The sequence below is a fragment of the Cyprinus carpio genome, chromosome A20 (assembly GCF_018340385.1).
Source record: "Cyprinus carpio isolate SPL01 chromosome A20, ASM1834038v1, whole genome shotgun sequence".
Lineage (NCBI taxonomy): Eukaryota > Metazoa > Chordata > Actinopteri > Cypriniformes > Cyprinidae > Cyprinus > Cyprinus carpio.
In genome coordinates, this window is record NC_056591.1 from 20,742,451 (window position 1) to 20,766,631 (window position 24,181).

The 24,181-nt window shown below is 37.2% G+C and overlaps 1 protein-coding gene across 2 annotated transcripts in view; it reads left to right on the plus strand.

Moving 5' to 3' along the window:
• The first annotated feature begins 8,551 nt into the window (after positions 1-8,551).
• LOC122149015 (mitochondrial peptide methionine sulfoxide reductase-like) overlaps positions 8,552-24,181 on the plus strand; it is a 65,495-nt gene continuing 49,865 nt past the window's right edge. For both annotated transcript variants that reach the window (XM_042778083.1, XM_042778082.1), the window contains exon 1: positions 8,552-8,687. In XM_042778083.1, coding sequence (XP_042634017.1) covers positions 8,552-8,687 — 136 coding nt within the window. The remainder of the gene's footprint in view (positions 8,688-24,181) is intronic.

The following is a 24,181-nucleotide window of genomic DNA, read 5'->3' on the forward strand; positions in this document are numbered from 1 at the left end:
GTCCATATTTTATATTTTCTGAAGGCATATGCATCATATTTTGAATAAATTAATTGTACGCTGTAACTTATCACTGGTATTCACAAGTGTAGTTTATTTGTTATGTATAATGATCAACTGGTTTATGATAATTAAGTTACCTGTCAAACAACGCCCCCTTGTGGAGACCATAACATGTTGGGGTGAAAGAGGACACTCGCACTCGCACTCGTCGTCTGGGATAAATTTCAGTTCTCATGATGTAATAATGTGGAGTATTATTTTTATTTTTATTTTGAGTCAGATATTTGTTCTATAAAAACACATTAAACTATGAGGCATCATTATACTACTGCTAATATTTTAATATGTAAAAATAGGCTAAGCATCAAAGAAATTAGTAGACTTGTGGGTGGTTTTGATTTCAGTTTCTAGTTATTATATAACTGGACGGATCATTACACTGACGGTGCTTGGTTGGATTGCTTGTGCCACAAGGAATGATTTATGGGGTCAGACCGCCTGAACAAGCAAAGTCAAAAGGTTTGGGAGTCATGGTTAAAGTACATACAGTATCATGTAATTATGAATTAATTTATTATAGATTTACATAACAAATATCACCAAAAAAAAAACTTAAATGTTTTTATGTAGTGTTTAAGATAAGCGACGTTTGTCTTACTGTTAGTTGCGCGAAATTACAATTTGCGTTATGCCAGAAGAAAGTTTATATTTAGCATAACGTTACATTTGAATCATTTAGCAGAGGTTTGAAATTCTTTAAAAACTCTAGTTAGTTGTATAATCTGCACCCTGAACATACACTGATGTTGTCTTTTGCCTTCTGTGACCAGCGTGTATCTGGTAGTTCTGCTCTTCTCAATAAATAAATACCAATTAACAGATCTCTGTATTTGTTAATAACAGTCCATGTTTCCAACATTATTTCTTTGATTTGTAATTTTGAATGTTCTTTTTTTCTCATCCAATAACTCTTCATTTAAATCCACTCATATAAATCCCACTGAAATAACTTTGTGTCCCCGCGTCCTTCAAGAATCAACATTCACAAAAATTAACCAACTCGCTGATTGAAATGCAGGGGCAGCTGAATTTAATCTGCGACCTAAATATTCTTTTGATGAAATATGCTAATGTAGGCTACACCTCTGCCTAATGAGGTTGATGTGACATTATGCAGTGTCCTTAAATACCCTTTAAAGGATAGGCCTATAGCATTTTCGACAAGGCCGCCCAAGGTTTGACTCTCAGAAAAGGCCTGTTGCTAAAAGGCGAAAAATTCTGTGTTCTGAATAATTTCTCGTTTTTGTCTTCTGCGATGTCTGACCACTTTAGTGCACTGGTTCGATGTTATATTATTCACTTTCAGTTGTATGAGGCCTTTATGTCACGCAAACTGCTCGTGTTTGTTTCATTCTCGAACATTTGAAATGAAAACTCCAGCCTGTCAAGTAATGCACCCGTGGTTTATAAAAATACATCTTGATTATCTCCATTTATTCTTGAATTGTCTGAACGCTTCATCTGTAAACGGACGAAGCGTCGCATGTAGAACAGGAAGAAGGCCTGTACGTTCTATACGGAGTTTAATTACGGGTTTTAATTACATTTAAACCTCTAGTGGAGATAATACACATCATTAACCTTGATTTCTACGCTCGTGGACGAAAAAAATTCGATAGGTACAGAAATCATTTATGACGCAACAACAGCATGTTTTCTTTGCTGTCTTTGATTTGATTGGCGTATAGAATCTATTTACGTGTTTACCTATTATATTTAGCAAAAGCCTAGGCCTATACTACATTTCAAAAAGCAACCATTAAATGACCTTGAAAAATAAGTTTAAGGAACTAGGAATACAAGGATGATTTGGATGTCATACCTATCTCTAAAAATGAACATCCTCTTATAAAGTGAAAATGAAATATTGTGAAAACAGCTGTAATTCATGGCGTGTTTAAGGTGCCTATAAAACTAATGTGAAATTCGCGTGTATGTCGAAATCCGCTTCAGTTTCCATCAGCTGATACCGGAATATAAGCGTGTTATTCATACACTGTTTAAAATAAAGGCTCTTCAGTGCTCCTCTTAAATTTAGCAGATAACAATGAAGAACATGTTTGCTGCATACGGTTCATGAGTTGGCTTTAAAACGATCTTGATGTTGCATTATATGTTCTTAAGGGTTTTTTTTACAGTGTAGTATTTTTAAAATATCCATACAAAAGATTTTCTAAAACTAAACGATAAAAAGCTCTTATAGGACTTTAAATGATTCTTCCACGGAATTTTGCTTGCATCTTTTCGACGACAAATATAATTTGGATTTTGTGATTGTGAAAGTCATTTTGAAATTTAAATGTATATGAAATATTGCTTAAACTACGGTTAAAAACCTCGCGGCATGCATCTTAGGCTACTGAGAACAATTAACACCCAGATTTTATTGTAAAAATAAAGTGTAGACAGACGTAAGATAACCATTTTCGTGTCTTAAAATAGAACTGTAAAATTTTAGAAGGTATTTTGTTTTAGATAACAAAAGTGTTCTGATGAATCGAAATGTGAAATGGCAAATATTGAATAAAAAGAAAAAAGAAATTAATGTCTGCTTAGTGAATGTGATTTTATTGACAAGCTAAAATTATTTACACACGTTTAAATACAATACAAACGTACATGCTCAATATTTTCAGTAAGGACACATGACAAGTGTCATTTTTAGGACCAACTGCTGTCGTCCTGAACGTTCAGAAGTCAAGATAATTTGGTTGTCACTGTAGGCCTCACAGCTTTCCTATCCATATTATTCTTAATCTACTCCTGAAGACATCGTGTCCCCACACAGGTTTGCACACGAGACTACTGTATATGGCATTTCTAGATTTTAAAAGCATTCTCTGAATAGACAGCAGCCTAAATGACAAAAAGACGTTTCATCAAACCTCAAGGCGTTTGTTAGAGTTTTAAACTATCCATAATAACACTTCACAATATTCAATGATACGCTCTTTTGCGCAACACAAAATTATGGAAGAACGCAATGAAATATTAAATCTCAGTTTGGCCGCATTGATGCGTCGGCTTGCTTCCACGCGCGCGCTCTCGCAAGAACCGAACGAAAGAAAAATAAGAACTGTCGTGCATCGCAAAGAACGGACTATATGCGTTGCGTTGTTCTGCTACAAAAACCATCATCGATGATATTTGCCATCTCTCTTGGCATTCACCGCGTGCCTTAATTGTATGGACATTTAAATCAAGGTCCGCTGTGAACACGAAGAAAAGCAGGCCTGTTTGCAAATGTTCAGCATTGCACAACTAAGCTACAGCAAAGATGTTGCACCAAAATGTCTACGTCCTCCTCCGACTGGTGTATCATCAGCATCCAACATTGCAGTGAGCATCATGCATCCTTAAAGCATCTGTACATCACATAATAATTCAAACAACCGTTCCCATTTATTACATTACCTATTTTTTTCGAATGTGATATTTCCACAGGACGCTGCGCATCTCTCCATCATGTGTTGGTGCAACATAGGGCCCGAGTGATGGCAATAAAAAGAAAGCGATCAGTGGCTTGCTGCAGTTGGTCCCTTGCTCAACTCCCATGAGATATATATTGGAAGAAAAAAATAGTAGAGGGCCCATCTGGCTCCTCACCAGCTTTGTCAAGTCTTGCATACGCTAAAATGCTAATGACCTAGATAGCTCATGCAAAATGCAGCAGAGGTAAGAAAGAAGGGGGGGAAACTGGGGGACTAAACCAGAGACACCGCCGCCTCTTGTGGGGGGTCGGGCGGGGTATATGTTAGAAGGTGGGGGCAGTTGAAAGCACCTGCATCAGGAGGGGGTAAACTAAATATTGGGAAAAAAGTGGAGGGGACCATTTGTCAAAGCCAACCTTGCACCATACACAGAAAGGAAAATTCCCCGCAAATAGGATTTTAATTAGGCGATCCATTCAATGACGACCATTCAGTATGAAAATCAAAGAACCTATTAATATAGCCTGGCATAATTTGATACAGTCGCACCTCAATGCATTTACAGTCAGCTGTGATATGCGCTATAAGAAGGAAAACAGAAACATGCTTTAGTAACACAGACGCAGCTGGTTGACTAACAATTTGTACAAATAATGCACACTGATTTAATCAAAACTTACACAAATACACCTTGCGAAGCAGGATATAAATAATAGTTTTTTTATCCGCCGAGATAATAATTGTCCATATATCCAGTTTGGGAAATGTCCACAAGGCAGTCGGTGCAGAAGAGCGTTCTTCCAAAACCATCAAATGTTCCGCATCCTTTTGCGCACCTTGATGTTGTAGGATGCGACATAAATCATTTCCGCATACAGTGTTGCATCACTCAAATTTCTTCAAGATTAACGAAAAAACAAGAAGGCAGAAAAAACACACTAGAAGCAAATAGCCAGAGCTGAAGGTTTCTGTGCTCGTTAGCAGAGTCGGTCATCATGTGAAATGGTGTGATGCAGAGCGCGATCTGACAGAGAGGAGGAGAGCAGCCCAGTTTATCACACACACTGAAGCTCTCCGTCCTGCTCCTCTGTTCCCTTCCCTTCTGAGAGGATTATACTCTGGTGGAAAGAGGTGGCATCTGCCGGGTTACTAATCATTTGACGTTAGGAAAATAGTTTCTGCACTTTTCAAGATGCACATGTTTTTTTTTTTTTATTTCATCGTCGTGATTTCTAAACAAAGCACTTTTATCTTTCTGTTCATTTCTTTATGCACAAATCAATGTGCAATTCGTGCGCACGATTTAGTACTACTCAAACTAGTTTATAAACTGAAGAACAACAAAAAATAAGTTTTTATTTCAAATAGTAATTTTTTACATTCTAACCCCAACACAAAAATGTAATACTCTTATGGAATGCGTTTTGGCAAATAAACCGCGAGCACCTCAAAGAAATAAGGTTATCGTGCATCATGATTCCATTGATTGTTAATATTTCGACGTAAACGTTTTCACGTGAAATAAATATTTTGTCAACACCGCGACAAACCCTTAGAAAGTATTAGTTCAAATTGTGTCCAAAAAAGAAGGCCGACTCCATATGGCCTGTCATCTGCGCGCTGAGTCCCATCCCCCACGCACGCTCATCCCTCATGCCGCATTGATTTATTGTCGAACACTGATTTATCTTTATCCTTTTCTCATTTTACTGGTACACGAAAACGTTTCCACCGTCTCCAAAATCACTGATAGTTCTCATTCGGTTAGGGATGTAAACCCACAACAGCTTATCAGGCTTATTTTAAAAATACGCAGGCCTCAACCTTTAACATTTTCAGCGAGTTTAAAGGGGATTGATCATTTTATGCGCCTCGCGAGGTTCGTCTCGCGCAATCCGAATTGTTTTTGTAGTTAATTAACGTAAACTACCTTAAAATATTGTTTGTATAGCTTACACGATAAACTTGAAAAGAATTACAATATGTAGGCTAGCCTGCAATACGTAGCCTACTAAACCTAAAGTAAAGCACTCGAACGACATAGCATACTCTATCTATCTATCTATCTATCTATCTATCTATCTATCTATCTATCTATCTATCTATCTATCTATCTATCTATCTATCTATCTATCTATCTATCTATCTTCTGTGAGTTATCCATACACTTTGTGTTGTATGGGTTAGTACCCGTCCATGCACTTGCTTTGAGGTCAGCAGAGGTCTCCTGATCCTCTCTTGTGTTGCAGTTTAGAGGACTGTCGTCTGCCGCACGCGTGTCTCGAACAAACACATTCGAACACGCGGTGAACTCCAGATGGCAAAGCTTTTCAATCCACCCTTATGCTGACGACACATGGATAAAGACACTGTCTCTGAGTGCTGCAGACAGCCAACACCTTCAAGGGCCCGGGAATATCATCCCATTAAACAAAGAAGTGGCTACTTAAGTGTCCTGTTTTCTGTCTTTTATTTATTGCAGATATCCCTTATAAACACTCATTATGAATGTGCTAGGCTACAGTTCATAGGCTATTTAAAGTTAAACAACTTTATATCAGTCCATATCCTAAATTCACATAAAGTGTAATGTGATTGGATTTAAGAACTGACGTAATTTTCCTAATACACCTATACTAGAAAGAAGAAAATGTTGCACAGAATTAAAAATCTTAAACTTTATTCTGATACAAACACATAAACATGAGAATTTTGAATATTGCATACAATATATGGATTCGTAATGCACGTTGTGAAATTACCATGCCATCTGGTGACATAATTTTATCTATAGCATTATATAAACTCAAATTAAGAGTACTAGTATTAAAAAAAAATATAATTGTCAATCCACGCAGCAATCAAAAATATACATAAAACGATGAAAGTGCCAACACAAATGAGTAGCGTGCCACTTTTTAATTAAGAGTATATTTCAAGCTCTTAAACTTTTTGGACACACTGAAGCTCTCCGTCCTGCTCCTCTGTTCCCTTCCCTTCTGAGAGGATTATACTCTGGTGGAAAGAGGTGGCATCTGCCGGTTACTAATCATTTGACGTTAGGAAAATAGGTTTCTGCACTTTTCAAGATGCACATGTTTTTTTTTTTTTATTTCATCGTCGTGATTTCTAAACAAAGCACTTTTATCTTTCTGTTCATTTCTTTATGCACAAATCAATGTGCAATTCGTGCGCACGATTTAGTACTACTCAAACTAGTTTATAAACTGAAGAACAACAAAAAATAAGTTTTTATTTCAAATAGTAATTTTTTACATTCTAACCCCAACACAAAAATGTAATACTCTTATGGAATGCGTTTTGGCAAATAAACCGCGAGCACCTCAAAGAAATAAGGTTATCGTGCATCATGATTCCATTGATTGTTAATATTTCGACGTAAACGTTTTCACGTGAAATAAATATTTTGTCAACACCGCGACAAACCCTAGAAAGTATTAGTTCAAATTGTGTCCAAAAAAGAAGGCCGACTCCATATGGCCTGTCATCTGCGCGCTGAGTCCCATCCCCCACGCACGCTCATCCCTCATGCCGCATTGATTTATTGTCGAACACTGATTTATCTTTATATCCTTTTCTATCATTTACTGGTACACGAAAACGTTTCCACCGTCTCCAAATCACTGATAGTTCTCATTCGGTTAGGGATGTAAACCCACAACAGCTTATCAGGCTTATTTTTAAAAATACGCAGGCCTCAACCTTTAACATTTTCAGCGAGTTTAAAGGGGATTGATCATTTTATGCGCCTCGCGAGGTTCGTCTCGCGCAATCCGAATTGTTTTTGTAGTTAATTAACGTAAACTACCTTAAAATATTGTCAATACGTTTGTATAGCTTACACAATAAACTTGAAAAGAATTACAATATGTAGGCTAGCCTGCAATACGTAGTCTACTAAACCTAAAGTAAAGCACTCGAACGACATAGCATACTCTATCTATCTATCTATCTGTTATCTATCTATCTATCTATCTATCTATCTATCTATCTATCTATCTATCTATCTATCTATCTATCTATCTATCTATCTTCTGTGAGTTATCCATACACTTTGTGTTGTATGGGTTCCGAGTACCCCCCGTCCATGCACTTGCTTTGAGGTCAGCAGAGGTCTCCTGATCCTCTCTTGTGTTGCAGTTTAGAGGACTGTCGTCTGCCGCACGCGTGTCTCGAACAAACACATTCGACACGCGGTGAACTCCAGATGGCAAAGCTTTTCAATCCACCCTTATGCTGACGACACATGGATAAAGACACTGTCTCTGAGTGCTGCAGACAGCCAACACCTTCAAGGGCCCGGGAATATCATCCCATTAAACAAAGAAGTGGCTACTTAAGTGTGTCCTGTTTTCTGTCTTTTATTTATTGCAGATATCCCTTATAAACAACTCATTATGAATGTGCTAGGCTACAGTTCATAGGCTATTTTAAAGTTAAACAAATTTATATCAGTCCATATCCTAAATTCACATAAAGTGTAATGTGATTGGATTTAAGAACTGACGTATTTTTTCCTAATACACCTATACTAGACAGAAGAAAAATGTTGCACAGAATTAAAAATCTTAAACTTTATTCTGATACAAACACATAAACATGAGAATTTTGAATATTGCATACAATATATGGATTCGCAATGCACGTTGTGAAATTACCATGCCATCTGGTGACATAATTTTATCTATAGCATTATATAAACTCAAATTAAGAGTACTAGTATTAAAAAAAATAATTGTCAATCCACGCAGCAATCAAAAATATACATAAAACGATGAAAGTGCCAACACAAATGAGTAGCGTGCCACTTTTTATTAAGAGTATATTTCAAGCTCTTAAACTTTTTGGAATCACGGAAGAAGAAATGTCAAACAACACAGCACTATAATGACTACGGAGCACTATAACTATAATTACAGGTAACATTTGATTAGAGCACGCTTACGTATTTACAATATATAACCAAACAGTTAAGTAACGAGCATGCGCTTGTGTAATCTTTACACAAGTGGATCGCGTGCTGCGTGTTTGTGCTCATGGTCTCGCGGACTTCCGTGCGTTTGGTTTGGCGTCATTTTGTCCAAAACAGAATGGGAGATATGTCCTCCAAAATGCGAATGCCGTCTTCGGAGGAAGCGCTACCTGGAAGGGAGCAGAGCATGCAAGTGTCAGGTATGGCATTGTGAATTTGTCTTTCTCAGTTCACGTGCAGATCAGCTGTCAAAACCAGGCAGTGCCTTAACGTTTTAAGACGCGATGAGATGGATACAATGTTATAAGTTACGGAATTGCAACCGAAGCTTACTTGTGCAAAAGACAGCTATGAGGGGTCTTCTGCGGTCGAGGAAACGGGTGGCTTTGTTTTCTTTTTCCTGGAACTGTGGGACGCGCATGCGCAGTGCTACAGTAAGGTCAAATCGTCATTTTGTTTATTATAGACAGCCGGATAGCGAATGTTTGCAGACGTTATTTACTTGTATTTCCATACTCAATAATGAACACACAGATATTTTGTTATGACACCTTACAGTAAGACCATTAAATCTTATTCAGCCCTTTTCTCTTTTTCATTTTCATCCATTTTCACCTTAAAGTACCATTTAGGTGAAGGAAAATGTTTTCAAAGTGAGTCTTTTTTAACTGAGTAATATCTCCATCAGTCTTGGCATTAAATATTCAATATCTTTCTCCGCAGGGGCAGGAGTACAGGGTAGTAAAGGGCAATAAAAGGCACACTTGCAGTCAAACAGAACAGCTGACTCAGGCTCTTACATAAAAATGGAAATGCTGCCTCAAGTAGGGTGAAGAGCTCTGATGGGAACAGGAGGCCTGCTACGAATCCTAAATCACACTGTTTGACATCATTTAAATGGAAAAATAAAACATATAGTTAAAATAGTAGTTATTAAGCAGACACTTTTATCCAATGTGAATGATAAAGTGGGTACAGTTATTAAAGGGACAGTCATCCTGGGATTAAAAGAATAGTTTATACTCTCTCTCTCTCTCTCTAAAGATTAAAAATAAAAAAAATACAAAAAAAAATAAATGAATAAAAAAAAAATAAAAAATAAAAATAATAATATATATATATATATATATATAAATTTTATAGAGATAGAGAGAGATAGATTCTTTTTTCTGAATTCTTAAACCCACATTATTCCAAACATTTTAATGTCATAATAAACAGTACAGTTCCCCCCAAAAATTTACAATTCATATACTCATCATACTTTTTTTCTGTGGAACACAAAAGAAAATAGTTTGTAAAAACATTTTGTCCATTGATACTTTTATCCAAAGTGGGTGCAATTTTTAAAGGGGCAGTCGTCCTGGAGTTAAAAGAATATTTTATTCAAAAAAAAAACAAAAAAACCTTTTTTTTCATCTTTGATATTTCATCTTGTTCCAAGCCTATATATGATTTTTTTTTCTTGGAGAAATTGCATGAGCAATGCATGGGTTATTTATTTTTCATATGAAAAGAATGGAGCATGTACATTGTTTTACAATTATCCTTTTGTGTTCCACTGAAAAATAACATGTGTAGGGATTATAATGACCAAATGTAAAATTTTTTGGGAAACTATCCCTCTTAGAGCGCATCACTTGTCTTGCTCAAGGGCACAATACTGATAACAAGGCTTTTTTTTTTCGAACTAGCAATTTTCTGCCTTTCTGTCTTGAGCTATAGCCATATACCTTGTCCTGTCCTCCCAGCAGCAGGTCCGAGTGGACATTTCCCTTCGAGTTTTGGAGATATTGCCTTTGCATTCATTTTTCAATGAACAGCTGTGGACTTAAGTTGTAAAGGAAACTTTAGATAAGGATGATTGGATATTGTTGTAACTCGGCCTAGAAGTTAATAAGTATAAAAATATAATGTTTGCAACGCCTCGCTCTCAGGAGCATCCGCAGACTGCTTGACATGCGACTCACATTGGCGTTCAGTGCAATGGCATGAAGCGAGCCCATGCAGAGATCCACCCCTTCAGACTGCAGAGAACTGATTATCAGCGCTCAGCTCTCAAGGCTTCCCCTTGGCAACGGGACTCCACCACGGAGCTGGAAGGTTGCCAGGTAACACTCTGAAACACTGACACACGCGTGTCTTGCTTTGAAGATGTAATGAACCTGGTTGAAGGTTATGGACCACAGAACAGATGGAAGAATGAGATCAGAGCTTAGGGCAGTGCGATGTCTCTTTGAACGCGAGCAGCTTTTACAAAAAACTTTGTGGGCGCTTAGCCCACGTGCTGAGGGAACTGGTTCAGTTCTTTCAAGTTCTGGAGTTGGTGTGGTCTTTTGGAGTGGGATTGTACTTCTTTTTTTATTAATATGCAAAAAAATTTGCCCCACTAGTTGAAATTGCTTGAATAATGAATTTTTTTTTCTTCAGTATTTTAAAAGAAGTCTCTTATGCTCAACAAGGCTCCATTTATTTGAAAAAAAAAAAGTTAAAACAGTAATAATGTGAAAAATTATTACAATTTAAAATAACCGTTTTCTATTTGAATACGTTTTAAAATGTAATTTATTCCTGTGAGGGCAAAGCTGAATTTTTAGTAGTCATTTTAACTATGATTAATTTCCGAAGAATCTTGTGACACTGAAGACTGGAGTAATGATGCTGAAAATGTAGCTTCACCATCAGGGCCGTGCAGAGACCTTTGGAGGGGCAGGTGCTCAAAGTATAAAAGAGGCACATGGAACAAGGCTTTAAATAGGGTTGTGCTCAAAGTATCAATACAGCAATATACTGTGGAGCATTTCTTGCTGATACGTGTATAGATATGGATGCTTCTGTATTGATACAGCAGCAAGTGATGTGACGCAGTTTTGAAAAAGAGACAGAACAGAAAAGACTATTTAAAGTTAAAGATTGTATTATTGATATATTATTATTATAGAGTTAATATAATTCTATGCTAATCCTGTTCTGAATTTATTCATTTTCTGAATACAGGGTATGGTGGTTCTTCTGTTGTAAACAGTACTGTTGCAGAAAAACTAAATATTTCTGTCATATTTAAAATATAATTCTATGCTAATCCTGTTCTGAATTTATTCATTTTCTGAATGATAATGATAATAAAAACAGGATTGATAAGTATAAGTCAGAGGATGAGACAATCAGTATAAGTCTTTTTTTTTTTTTTTTTTTTTTTTTCAGTGTTGTGACAATTATTTTTAAGGACCTCTATGTTTTTTAAATAAATACTGTAGTAATAATAATATTTCAAAGTATGAGTAGTTTTTAGTCAGATAACAGATAAAAAGACAAGACAAAAATCATCCAGCTATCACTGTAGGCAAACCAATATCTGCTGTAGCTGAGCTGAACAAAAAACAGAAACGTATTGATTGATGAAATGTGAAGACAATAAACACACTATCGCAAAAATAAATGGTTTATGTGTGTTTTTCAAGACATCTCCAGGTAATAAATAAATAAAATATATGAATAAAGCAGTGCTAATTGACATAATTTCTTATAGAAACCATAAAATATATTTCCTACCTTATTCTGTGATAAAAGTGGGGGAAAAGGTGTTCGCAGTAGCCTATATAAATCAATCATAAAATTGTTATTGGGAAAATATAGGAAAATATATTATTGAATGCAATAATTGGTTATCGTTCAGCAGTGTATTTGATTTCTTAGCCAATTAAAAATAATAGTTAAAAAAACCTAATAAAACCTGTCAATTAGACAAAAAAAGCTAACGTTACTTTCACAGGCTACACACAGCAATATAAACGACAGCTGTGCATGCTGTCTTCACGTCGTTCTTGTAAAATAATAATAATTGAACAATAAAATTATACAAGCACATCTCTCCGCTAAGAACTCCACTTACCGGCAGCCGTGGACGTTAATGAGGGATCGTTCCGGATGAGATCGTCAGGTGAAAGGTCATCATGTGGATCATTTTATTTAAGGCTAAATTATTTTTCATTAATTTTACTAATAGTAAGATTGGTCAGCCGTTCACAAAAGGGCGTTTAATAAAAAATAGCCTTGATAAAAGGGCACTTTGGGCATCAAGCGGAAAAGGGGCAGGTGCTCAAGCACAGACAAGCTATTCCCAATATTTTCAAAAACAACTTTGGACCCCATTGACTTTTATTGCATTTACAAAAAAATTTTAAGTGCTTTGTACATATAAACAATAGACATTTTAATTTTAAAGGTGCTGTGTGTAAGATTTTGACTCTACTAAAGCATAAAAATACCATAATATGTTTGCAGATATTTAAGAAATGTGCTATGTAAACATACTTGTTTATCTGAAAAACAATGTTACAGTCAGTTATTCTCCTTTGAAAATGTGCGTTCTGGGCCGGAATGTCATTCTTTGTTTTGGTTTGTGAAACCTGCCCACTGCCAGTTTACCCAATTGTATTTTGGTATTTCGGGTTGTCAGTTGGCGGAAAACACAGCATATTTCATTTCATTCATCATCAAGTGCGCTCGTTCCTTTTTGTGTTGTCAAACTGGCAACCTGCATCTGCGTCAAGTCTGAGAAGGACAGGCCGGGTGAAAAACCCTCTCCAATATTTTGAATTTGGACTGCAATACCTAGTTTAACCACTTGGTGTCAATCCGACATACAGCACCTTTAAATTAGACATTTTAATAAAAAATGTAAAAAAAAAAAAAATTTAGCAAATGTGGTTTTCATTTGGTGGGATGCTTGACCTTGACAAGAACTAAATGTTTTGATTCAGTGTAAAAGTATATTTCACTATTACCAGGCAAAAATACAAATAAAATTAATTTGTGAAATTCAAATAGTAGTTTGACTAGTCGATTAGGTAGTACAGAATAAATACTTCACTTGACTAGTTGATTGCTCATGCACGTCTAATAACGGTGTTGTTGTATTGAAGCATGTGGTCAAAATATAGTTTGTCATTGTAATATAGACCAACCACTTTCATATTCTTAACACTAGTTGTTCATTTGCCATACTTATAATAATACAACAATTTCGTGGCAGTGCATGGTTTGGTACTATATAAATGAGGAAGTGCGTCCTTGGGGCTGTCCCGCTTTGGCACAGCATCCCTGCCATGTCCCCAAAAATGGCAGTAGTAGCACAGGAGGTGCTGTTTTGGCACACGGAGAATGATCGCGGCACTGAAAAGAAGAACAGCAGCAGGATTTTTCCCAGATTTGAAAGTGAATAGGTAAAACACAGAGCAACTCTCGAGTGCCGGTGGCTAACAACGGATGAAGCGGTTGAAGGAGGGACGTTGGAGGTGTGGGGACACCGGAGAGATTTGGATGACAGACATTCCAATGTCCTTGCGTCTGTGCATCTGGCGAGGGAGGAGGGGGGACCGAATCTGGATGAAGGTGGCAGGGAATGGCAAAGAAGAGAAATTAATTTGAGATTCGTTTTGATCAATTGGCCTAAATTGGCGCTTTTCGGGGGGAGGAGGGGGGCCCAGACAAGCAGACACAGGCTGGAGCTCCGCCAGGGTTTCTCGGGAAAGTTGCCATGCCGGGAGTGCGGGAGCACGGAGAGGGAGAGGAATGGAAGAGAAAAAACCCAGGCGAGACTTGGCAGGGTTCTATCGCAGCTCCCTTTGTCTGTTTGCTCAGCTTTTGCGCAAAGGAAATCAAAAATACCCAGAGTCCAGGAGCTCAGCTTCAGTGCTTAAAAACTAAATCTAAAAATAAACCTGCATGATATTTCGCAGGAAGCTAGGGCAAAAAGGGATGCATATTGTAATCAGTAAGCCATTTTTTGACAATTCTGGACAATTCCTGTTTTTTTGGACTGGATTTTTGAAGTTGTTTGCGCCAAGAGATGACCATGCGTTTTCAGGGGTCTTTGTTATCTTAACCACAAATGAAGATGCATCTGACTTGTTTATGTTCTCACTAATGGCTTTACTATGTCTGGAACTACAAACGGCAAGTGCCAAAGAAACCTTTGCGCCTCTACGACTGGACTACAAAGTTTTGTTTTTACTTTCATAACTTCTAAAACTAAGGGCCAGAACCAAGACGCTTCTTTTCTAAGTGGGAAATGGATGTTTTTGTCTTGGAAGAAGTTAGGTGACTTTCCAAGTGTCCTCATTAACAGTCTTCTTTCTTTGAGGTGTTTCTCCAGAAAACAATTTGCATTTGAACATGCTTATATCAAGGAAGGCATGAAGAGACTGTTTTGTTTTGAGGTGATATTCCAGTCTTCTAACTATTAGGTAGTTTGATGCTGTACAAGAAGCAGATGAACTGTTGGTCAGCCATTTTGGTGCTCAAAAGCTTGCGGTCAACAAACGTCTGGAGTATAAAGAAGGCCTGGATGTTGATTTCCTAACATCTGTAAGTGGTGTCTCTTTCAAGCCAATAATGCAGTATTATCTCGTATTAATAAAGATCACATGATAGTCATTAAGTTTACAGGTTTTTTTTCTCAGTTGACTTCCTTGATGCTGATGAGTCACAGTTAGACCGGTCAGTTGTTATTATCGGTTTATTATATATATCAGGACGTGATGTACTTGAAGTGAGTATGATTTCCTCTGATTCTTGGTCTGCTTTTTTTCATACAACCTTGTGTGGTTCATGCCAGCCCATTCTTCTATACTGACTTTATAGGTTCCTCTCACCAACTTTTATACTAATATACTGTTTTTTGTCTCACACATCTACACATTGGCATTACTTATTGCTATTGGAGGATTCTGGCTACATCGGCAGTCTGCCAGTTAATAACTGTGAAAAGGGCAAGAACAGAGAAGAGTCAGAGAGAGATTTTGTTGATTCTGTGCCAGGATGAATGTGTCCGTGGCTGATAGAGCAGGTGCATTATGATGTTTGGCGTTATAGTTTGATTTTATGGTTTTCTGAAAAGGCCTTCTGGTTTTCCATCAGTACTCAAAACATGCAAAGGCCTAAACTTTCTTTGGTGGAATTTCAAACATGTGGACATGACCTTTGAAGATGGCTCCAAATTGAATATCTCTTTGCGGTTCAGTGTGCCATTTCTGATTTGTTTTATGAAGTAGAAACTTTTTTTTCCCTTTTTGCTACCATGCGTCTCAGAACAGCTGCTTGGGCAACTGTAAAATGCCAGTTGGAAACTCTCCATTGCTTTCTATTCTCTAAAAAATAATTAATTATCAACAAGATTATTCATATACCACCTGGATAGATCTAAATTAACAACCTTAATTGTCTTTTGAATATGTTCATTTAAAGGTGCCATAGAATGCATTGATACAATATTTTAAATTGTTCTCTGATGTCCCCAGAGTGTGTATCTAGTTTTATCTCAAAATACCCCACAGATAATTTTTTATAGCTTGTTGAAATTGCCACTTTAAGGGTATGAGCCAAAACGCACTGTTTATTGTGTTTGTCCCCTTTAAATGAAAATGAGCTGGTGCTCCCGCCTCCTTTTTCAGACGAGTGTGGAGCTTCAAGAGCTCATACTCATGGGCATACCATCAGTGTTACGGTTTAACTGGTGGTGACCATGTTACTGATCTTCACATTGCTTCCAAATGCAATTTTTAGCTGCCACATTCCTATTTACGATCATTCTGGTAGCATGTGAAGGCAGCATTAGTGAAAACAGGCAGAGACAATGGTAGCTTTAGCAACATTAGCCTTACAGAGAGCCAAGAAGCTCTTTTTGAAAACAAAATATGACACATGATGCTTACTTTGTCTGGAGTCTGGATGTTTGCTCACGAAGCGTTGGTGTCGATGCCTCTTTCAGAAGCAGTCTTTGCACAACTCCAGCACTGAACTGACCCTCGTTTGTAAGGAAGTCCAGCGTAAAATGTCAGCACAAACGTATAGGACTTTTTCTTCGAAAATGAAATTTAACCACTGTCCTCAGGGGTCTATGGAGACTCCTATGTTTGTTGGTGTATCCCAACACACGACACGTTTAATGGCTCTTTGGTGCTGACATTGTACCTCCAGCAGCTACAGCAAGAAATCAGTAATGGCGGAGCGCTGTTTCTTACTCAAGGCTGTGTATATGCTAATAGGGCAGAGAGTGTCACAAATGGGTGTGACTTTTCCCAACTATGACGCCATAGTAGAGACTGATTATGATTAATTAGGATTATAGAACAATGAGTGGGTGGATTTTTACCATTATAGGCTGGTTGTTTTCACACACTGTGGCCACACAACTGTGTTCAACACCTTATAAAAGCGATTTTTGCATTATGTAGTTGTACTTTTAAAGCTTATCTGTAGAGTAGACTACCACTACTGCAAAGCACAAAGTACCTCAGGTAAACCAATTAAAGTACCAAAAAATGAAGTGCAAATGGAAAAATTTCACAAACTGCTCTACACAACACTTAGCTGTTTATTTAAAGCAAACAAGATTGATTAGACCGAAGAACCTTTAATTCTTTAACGGTTTAGTTCAACCAAATATTAAAATTATGTCATTAATGACTCACCCTCATGTCGTTCCAAACCCGTAAGACCTCCGTTCATCTTCGGAACACAGTTTAAGATATTTTAGATTTAGTCCCGAGAGCTTTCAGTCCCTCCATTGAGAATGTATGTACGGTATATGTCCACGTCCAAAAGGGTAATAAATACATCTTCAAAGTAGACCCATGTGACATCAGAGGGTGAATTTTTTGAAGCATCGAAAATACATTTTGGTCCAAAAATATAAAAAAAACTACGACTTTATTCAGCATTGACTTCTCTCCCCTGGTATGTTATGAGCGCGTTCACACTCACACCGGTTCGCGAACGAATCACTCGATGTAACCGGATCTTCTTGAACCAGTTCACCAAATCGAACTGAATCGTTTGAAACGGTTCGCGTCAACAATAAGCATTAATCCACCAATGACTTAGCTGTTAACTTTTTTAACATGGCTGACACTCCCTCTGAGTTAAAATAAATCAATATCCCGGAGTAATTCATTTACTTACACTGACTGTGAACTGATGACCGAGCCAGATAACGAACGAAACATTGACTTCGTTCTCGAGTCAAGAACCGGTTGCATCAGTTTTTTCGGATCACCGGTAGTGATGGGAAGTTCTGTTCTTCTCCGCGAACCGGTTCTTTCGGACAGTTTGATTCAATAAACCGATTGCCGAAAACGGTTCACCAGTTTCTTTTGCGCTCGACGTAATGACTTCATTGGCGATGATTGCCCTTGATTGAAGCCTTCGGTTTACCCGCGCTCATAACATTAGCACAGAATCGCAGAATCAATCACCAAAAGAACCCAGTTTCATTTCAGAACGCGCTGTGTGTCAGTCTGAATCACCCATGCGCAGTATCATCAGCTCCTCGGTTCTCGAATCGGACGCGTCCAACAGAAACGTTCTTGTCGAGAACGAGTCAATGTTTCGTTCGTTATCTGGCTCGGTTCAGTCAGTGTACTGTTTGAGTAAATGAATTACCCCGGGATATTGGTTTATTTGAACTCAGAGGGAGTGTCAGCCATGTTAAAAAAGTTAGAAGCTTAAGTCAAATGCTTATTGTTGACGCGAACCGTTTCAAACGATTCAGTTCGATTTTTGTGAACTGGTTCAAGAAGATCCGGTTACATCGAGTGTGATTCGTTCGTGAACATGTGAGTGAACGCGCTCATAACAGACCGGGAGAGAAGTCAATGCTGAATAAAGTAGTAGTTTTTGATATTCTTGGACCAAAATGTATTTTCGATGCTTCCAAAAAATTCTAACGGACCCTCTGATGTCACATGGACTACTTTGAGCATGTTTTTTATTACCTTTCTGACGTGGACAGTATACCGACATACATTCTCAATGGAGGGACAGAAAGCTCTCGGACTAAATCTAAAATATCTTATACTGTGTTCCGAAGATGAACGGAGGTCTTACGGTATTCTTTAACACTGCAAAATGTAACAATTACTTATGGTACGTTCATATAGGATTTTATATTTCTTTAACACTGCAAAAATAAACAATAACGTTTGATATTATAATTTAGGATTTTATATTTTGAGTACCAAATCAGCATATTAGTATGATTTCTGAAGGATCACTGAAGACTAGAGTAGTGGCTGCTGAAAATTCACCTTTGCCACAACAGAAATAAGTAAGTTTGTTAAGGTGTGAATTTTTTTTTTTATTTTTTATTTTTTTTTTTTTTTGGAGCTCTTGAGTTTTTTTTCCCTGGCTAAGTGAACTAGTAGAATAGTCCAACCATGCATGTGTAACAGTGGCTGTAAATTATTCATAACTTCCTTTGCGGATAATAGAAAACCTGATATGTTTGCATGGCTTTTCTCAGCAATGCAGTTTGAAACCTTTTAATATTTGCAGAGAAGCAGTGTGGAGTTTTTGGTGAATCGTTGTGCACGTTGACCTACTTTAACTCAGTTAATAGCTTGAGAATCTAGCCTCTTTTATATTTCTGAAAGTATTATTCTAGAATTGTCTTTCTCTTTGCTGATCTACTGTAACGAATGTGAAGTTCTTTAGTTTAAATCAAGGCCAAGATCATGGTTTTGACTTCCAGCGAATGTACATACTGATAAATGTACACCTTGTAAGTCACTTTGGATAAAAGCCTCAGCTAAATGCATGAATGTAAATGTAATCTGACATTTGAACCCTAATGTGTACAGAAAAGGAAGACCTTGAAGTGTGATGTGATTAAGTAGATCATTTAAAAAGCCTGTTACACACTCCTTCTGTCTCCCACAGTGCTCTTTGCCCTGCTCAAGAACACCTCTGTCAACACAGTACTTGTATTGCTTTCAGCGTCGTCTGACCTGTCTGTCTTGTCACAGATTTACAAAAGATAGTGGTTGGCTTATGTACTGACTTAATGACTGTGTAATATTTTATGACAGATATGGACTTAAATAATTCCAAAGAATCAAACCAACTCCCACAACATCATCACAATAAATCAACAATATAAATTCAAAAGCTAACAACCATTATTAAAAAACTAAGCTCTATTATCAAAAAATCATTTCAACTTTTCCATCAGCTTGTAAAAATTCTGCATACAGATTTGCATTTACAATGGAAGTCTAGGAGATAGTCCACCCAAAAATGAAAATTCAGTCATCATTGACTCACCTTCACGTCGTTACAAATCTGTATGACTTAGTGTATTCTATATTTTTAGAAATGTATGTGTTTTTGTCCATATAATGGAAGTCAGTGATCTCCAATGTTGTTTAGTTCAGCTGTACTAATGGAAGTAGCGACAGATGTTTTCTTTTCATAATGTGATTATATATCCAAGTGAAACCGCTTGTCAAAAAAAAAAAAAAAAAAAAAAAAATGTAGGGCAGGTCTTGGTTCTATCCATCGGTTGTTGATTGGATGGAGGCAGATGTAAAGCTCAAAAAATTATTAAAAAAATTATACATAAGCATGGATAAATTATTAAATTCGAGATCAATAACATGCATTTAGAAAATAGAATTGAGATGTCGATTTTTGGCGGTGCTGCTGATGAGCATATCAAATAGCCTTTGAAATTTCTGTCTCGCTAACTGATTGGGATTAATCCAAAACTGGTATTTGTTTTTTTAGGCCAGATGACATCTTCTTCATTGTTAAAGCTGTGATTTATCTCTCTTTGTGCAACACGATGGAAGTTGGATTTGCTTAGAACAGTTGAGTCCAAGAAGAGAAGATGGTAAATGAATATCACCGCGTTGATTTGGTGGATTTGGCATCACGGTTGGGTGTATGATAAATTCCAAATCTCACAGCTTGAAGGGCTGTTTCAAGAGATCAAAATAATTCTTTCTGAAAATGTGTTTGGATTCCTAATGCAGGTTGTAAAAAAACTCGCTTTGCTTTGAGGATGCAACAGTCCACCTGTTTGTCTGAACAAAGAACTGAAGGAATTAAAGATATGATGTGTTCTGGGTCCTACAGTGCATTTCATTTCACTGTTTTTACCTCTGGTTAGCAAAACCCCCTTTAATCTTAGCTCCAAAGGACTGCACTGACGGGCAGGTGTGGAGCGCTAGTCGCCATGTTTGATGTTGACACATAATCGCAAGATGAAGGGAGAAGGAAGCATTTTTACTCACAAAGAGATCTCTCTCACTCTTTCACCTCTGTGGCCCCACGTCTACCCGTTACCAGCTCATTAGTGAGCAGAAGGGTAAAACCCTGTCTGTCGCACATGCCCTATGTTGCAGAATGAGAGTCGTCAGTTCCATCAAACATAGTAGCGTTTAGGCTGCTATTTTAGGAGGACTTCCAGTATGAAATGTTCTGTAGATGAAGCAAATTGGGCAATAATGCCGTAAACATACTGACCCACCATGATTTAAGTGCTTTTTCCCTAAAGGGGTGCTATTATGCTTTTTCACTTTTTCAACTTTAGTTAGTTTGTAATGTTGCTGTTTGAGCATAAAAAAGATCTGCAAAGTTACAAAGCTCAAAGTCCAATTCAAAAGGAGATATTTTATTTAACAGAAATCAATTATAAAAAACATAACATATCACAACCAGCATCACATTTCCCAACAATCACAAAACACAATCAACCACAAAACAAACCACCACAACAGTCCAATCACAACACACACTTGCCCAGCTAACCAGTCACACAGCACAGGCGGGCCTTCATTTGATGCAGGAACTATTCCAGACATTCATGCCAGACTGGGGAGAGAGGGGTTGTAATAATGTAAAATACATGGAAAATATATGTTTTTCGAACAACCTAGTATGAGAGCCTGTTCTAGTACACCCCCAAAACTAAATCAAGACCTTGTAAAAGAGCATAATAGGACCCCTTTAATTAGTGCTGAGGAGATGTATAAAAATAGCATAAAAATTTAAGATTGAAATTGAATAGGCTCTGGATGTGTTTTAAATGGCATACTACCATACTACTGATATTGCAGTATGTAAATTTATGTGTACAGTATGCAGTATGTGCAGTATGCTCTGGAGGTGTTCAAAATAACAGTACTATACTACTAATACTTTTTTTAGTATGTAAAACATTGTGCACTGTGCACAGTTTGCAACATTAATTTGTGTTGTTGAGATATATAACATGACATTAGGGGTTAAAGACTCATATTGCAGCTGATTGATAATGGCAGTATGCAAAGGTATGTACACTGCGCACAGTATGCACCATTAAAGTGTTTTGAAGATTTAATATGAATTGACACACAGTAATAAGCTGATTCATAAGGCTCTGGATGCATTCAGAATTGCGTAGTACGACAATACCAATACTTATTTTATTTTTTTGCAGTATGTGAATGTATGTACACTGCACGCAGCTTGCACCATTAATTACTGTTGATGAGATCCATAAAAATGGCATTAAGTCTTGAAGATTCAATATCAGTTGGCACACATTATTAAGTTGATTGATAAAGCTCTGAATGTGTTCACAATTGCATAATATTACACTACTAACTCTTTTTTTTTTATGTATTTAAAAGTATGTACAATGTGCAATATGCATTGCAGTATTAATTATTGTTGCTGAGATGATGATGATGAGACTAGTATTTGCAGTGTTTGTCATGGTACACTATACTGTTTAACATTCCTTTTTTTCAAAATAGTGGGCGGTATACACTATATACTCTGCAACATGCCACAAGCAGTACACTAGTATTCTATTCCGAACAGCTTTCTTTAATCACCGTGACAAAGGAAGTGATTAAGTGTTGGGCATTCTACAAAATGATAGCCTCTTGGCAGTCCTTGTGTTTGTGGTTGACTACATGCTGTTGCCAATGGTGACAATATCAAATGAACTGGAATGAACTGAACACTTTCATTCCACAGCTGAACATGAAGTATGAGGAACACATTATCCATGTAAATAAAGCTTTGTATTTGTATCTCTTTCTGATTTTGCCTCTTCCATTCTAAACTATTTCTGTTGTTCTCGTTCCCTCTAGCCCTCCCCCCACCCTCCTTCTGATTGGTCGAATTAACTCTGCAGCCTCCTGTTGGGAATAATTACTTTTGATCCAATGCGGATCTCTCTCTCGCTCTCCATTCTCCTTGCTCTCACCCTCTTTCAATGTTTGCAAATTTGCCTTTTCCAGTTTTTTTAAAAAAATTTTTTTTTATCCACGTGCCTATATCACAAACCCACATGTAAACATATACATTCTGTTTTGAGGTGGGTTCTCGAGTTAAAGGGTTACTCCACTGCAAAATTAACATTTTGTCATTAATCACTTAACTCTATGTCGTTCCAAACCCGTAAAAGCTCCTCTCAACACAATAAAACAAATTAAGAAATAAAACATGAAAACCGGAAGGCTTGAGACTGTACCATAGGCTGCAAAGTAAGTAACAGTGTCAAGGTCCAGGAAAGTATGAAAAGCATCGTCAGAATAGTCCATCTGTCATCAGTGATTCAACCGTGACGTTATGAAGCGACAAGAATACTTTTTGTACACAAAGAAAACAAAAATAACTACTTTATTCAACAATTCCTCCCCTCTGTGTCTCTCCAAATCAGCGTAGTGCCATTTTGACAAATCTGAGCAGTACGCAGGTGGTGTACGCTTTTCTGTATCAACCGCGATGCGCTGTTTTATTTCAAACCAAAGCATAAAAACACATAAAAAAACGTATCCTTGTGGTGCGGCTGATACAGATTTGTCAAAATGGCTGATTTGGAGAGACACAGAGGAGAGGAATTGTTGAATAAAGTCGTTATTTTTGTTTTCTTCATGTACAAAAAGTATTCTCGTCGCTTCATAAAGTTACGATTGAATCACTGATGGCAACTTAAGTCTCATGTTTTTTTTTCCAAACCCATAGTTTCTTTCTTCTGTGGAACACGTTATGCAGATAAGACTATTGAAGTGCTATAAAAGGCTATTAAAATTACTAAAAACACCATAAAGTTGTCTATATGACTGGTGTGCTGAGGTTTTCTGAAGCCATATGATAGCTTTGTGTGAGGAACAGATTGCTGTAGCTTGTAACATTTGTGTTAGCATAGATAAGTGTGGCACATGAAGATACACCAGTACTAAGCACTTAAAGTCACAATAAACCTGAAGTAGCGACAGATCTTATCTTCTTCGTATTGTGATGTGCATCTGAGTGTAGCAGATTAGAACTTTTTAATAAGCTGGTTTTTAAGAATGCACAAAGAATTGTGACTGTATTAAGCCATGTTTTATCCACAGCGTATCAATTACTACCTTCAGGGAGGCGTTATAGGGTTCTTCTATGTGAAAGCCATTACAAAAAAAATCATTTGTATTACTATTTTAACCCCTAAGATGTAGTTGTTGGATTAATTTAATCAGAATGGGTCTCTTTTAAAGTTTTTCCCATAATTTTTTTTAATGCTTTTATAGCACTTTCATTATCCTATTCTTTCTTGTCATTTTTGAAGCTTTCATTAGTAAGGGTGGAAAAACAGCAGGAATATTCTGCCTAACATCTCCTTTTGTGTTCCAGTGAAGAAAGAAAGTCATATAACCCATACTGAAATGACATAAGGCTTAGTAAATGATGACAGAATTTTAACCATTTAAATGAGGGTAGTAGTGATATTTTGTCTGCTCTTTCTCATGCGCTGATCTCTGTTCTTCACTCCTGGACATCTTCTGAAAGTGGCAGGCCACCTCTGGACAGTCTGAAAGGCAGAGGAATCAGCATGTCCTGTGCTCTCTCCATGTCCTTAGTGGACCACATGCCTGCA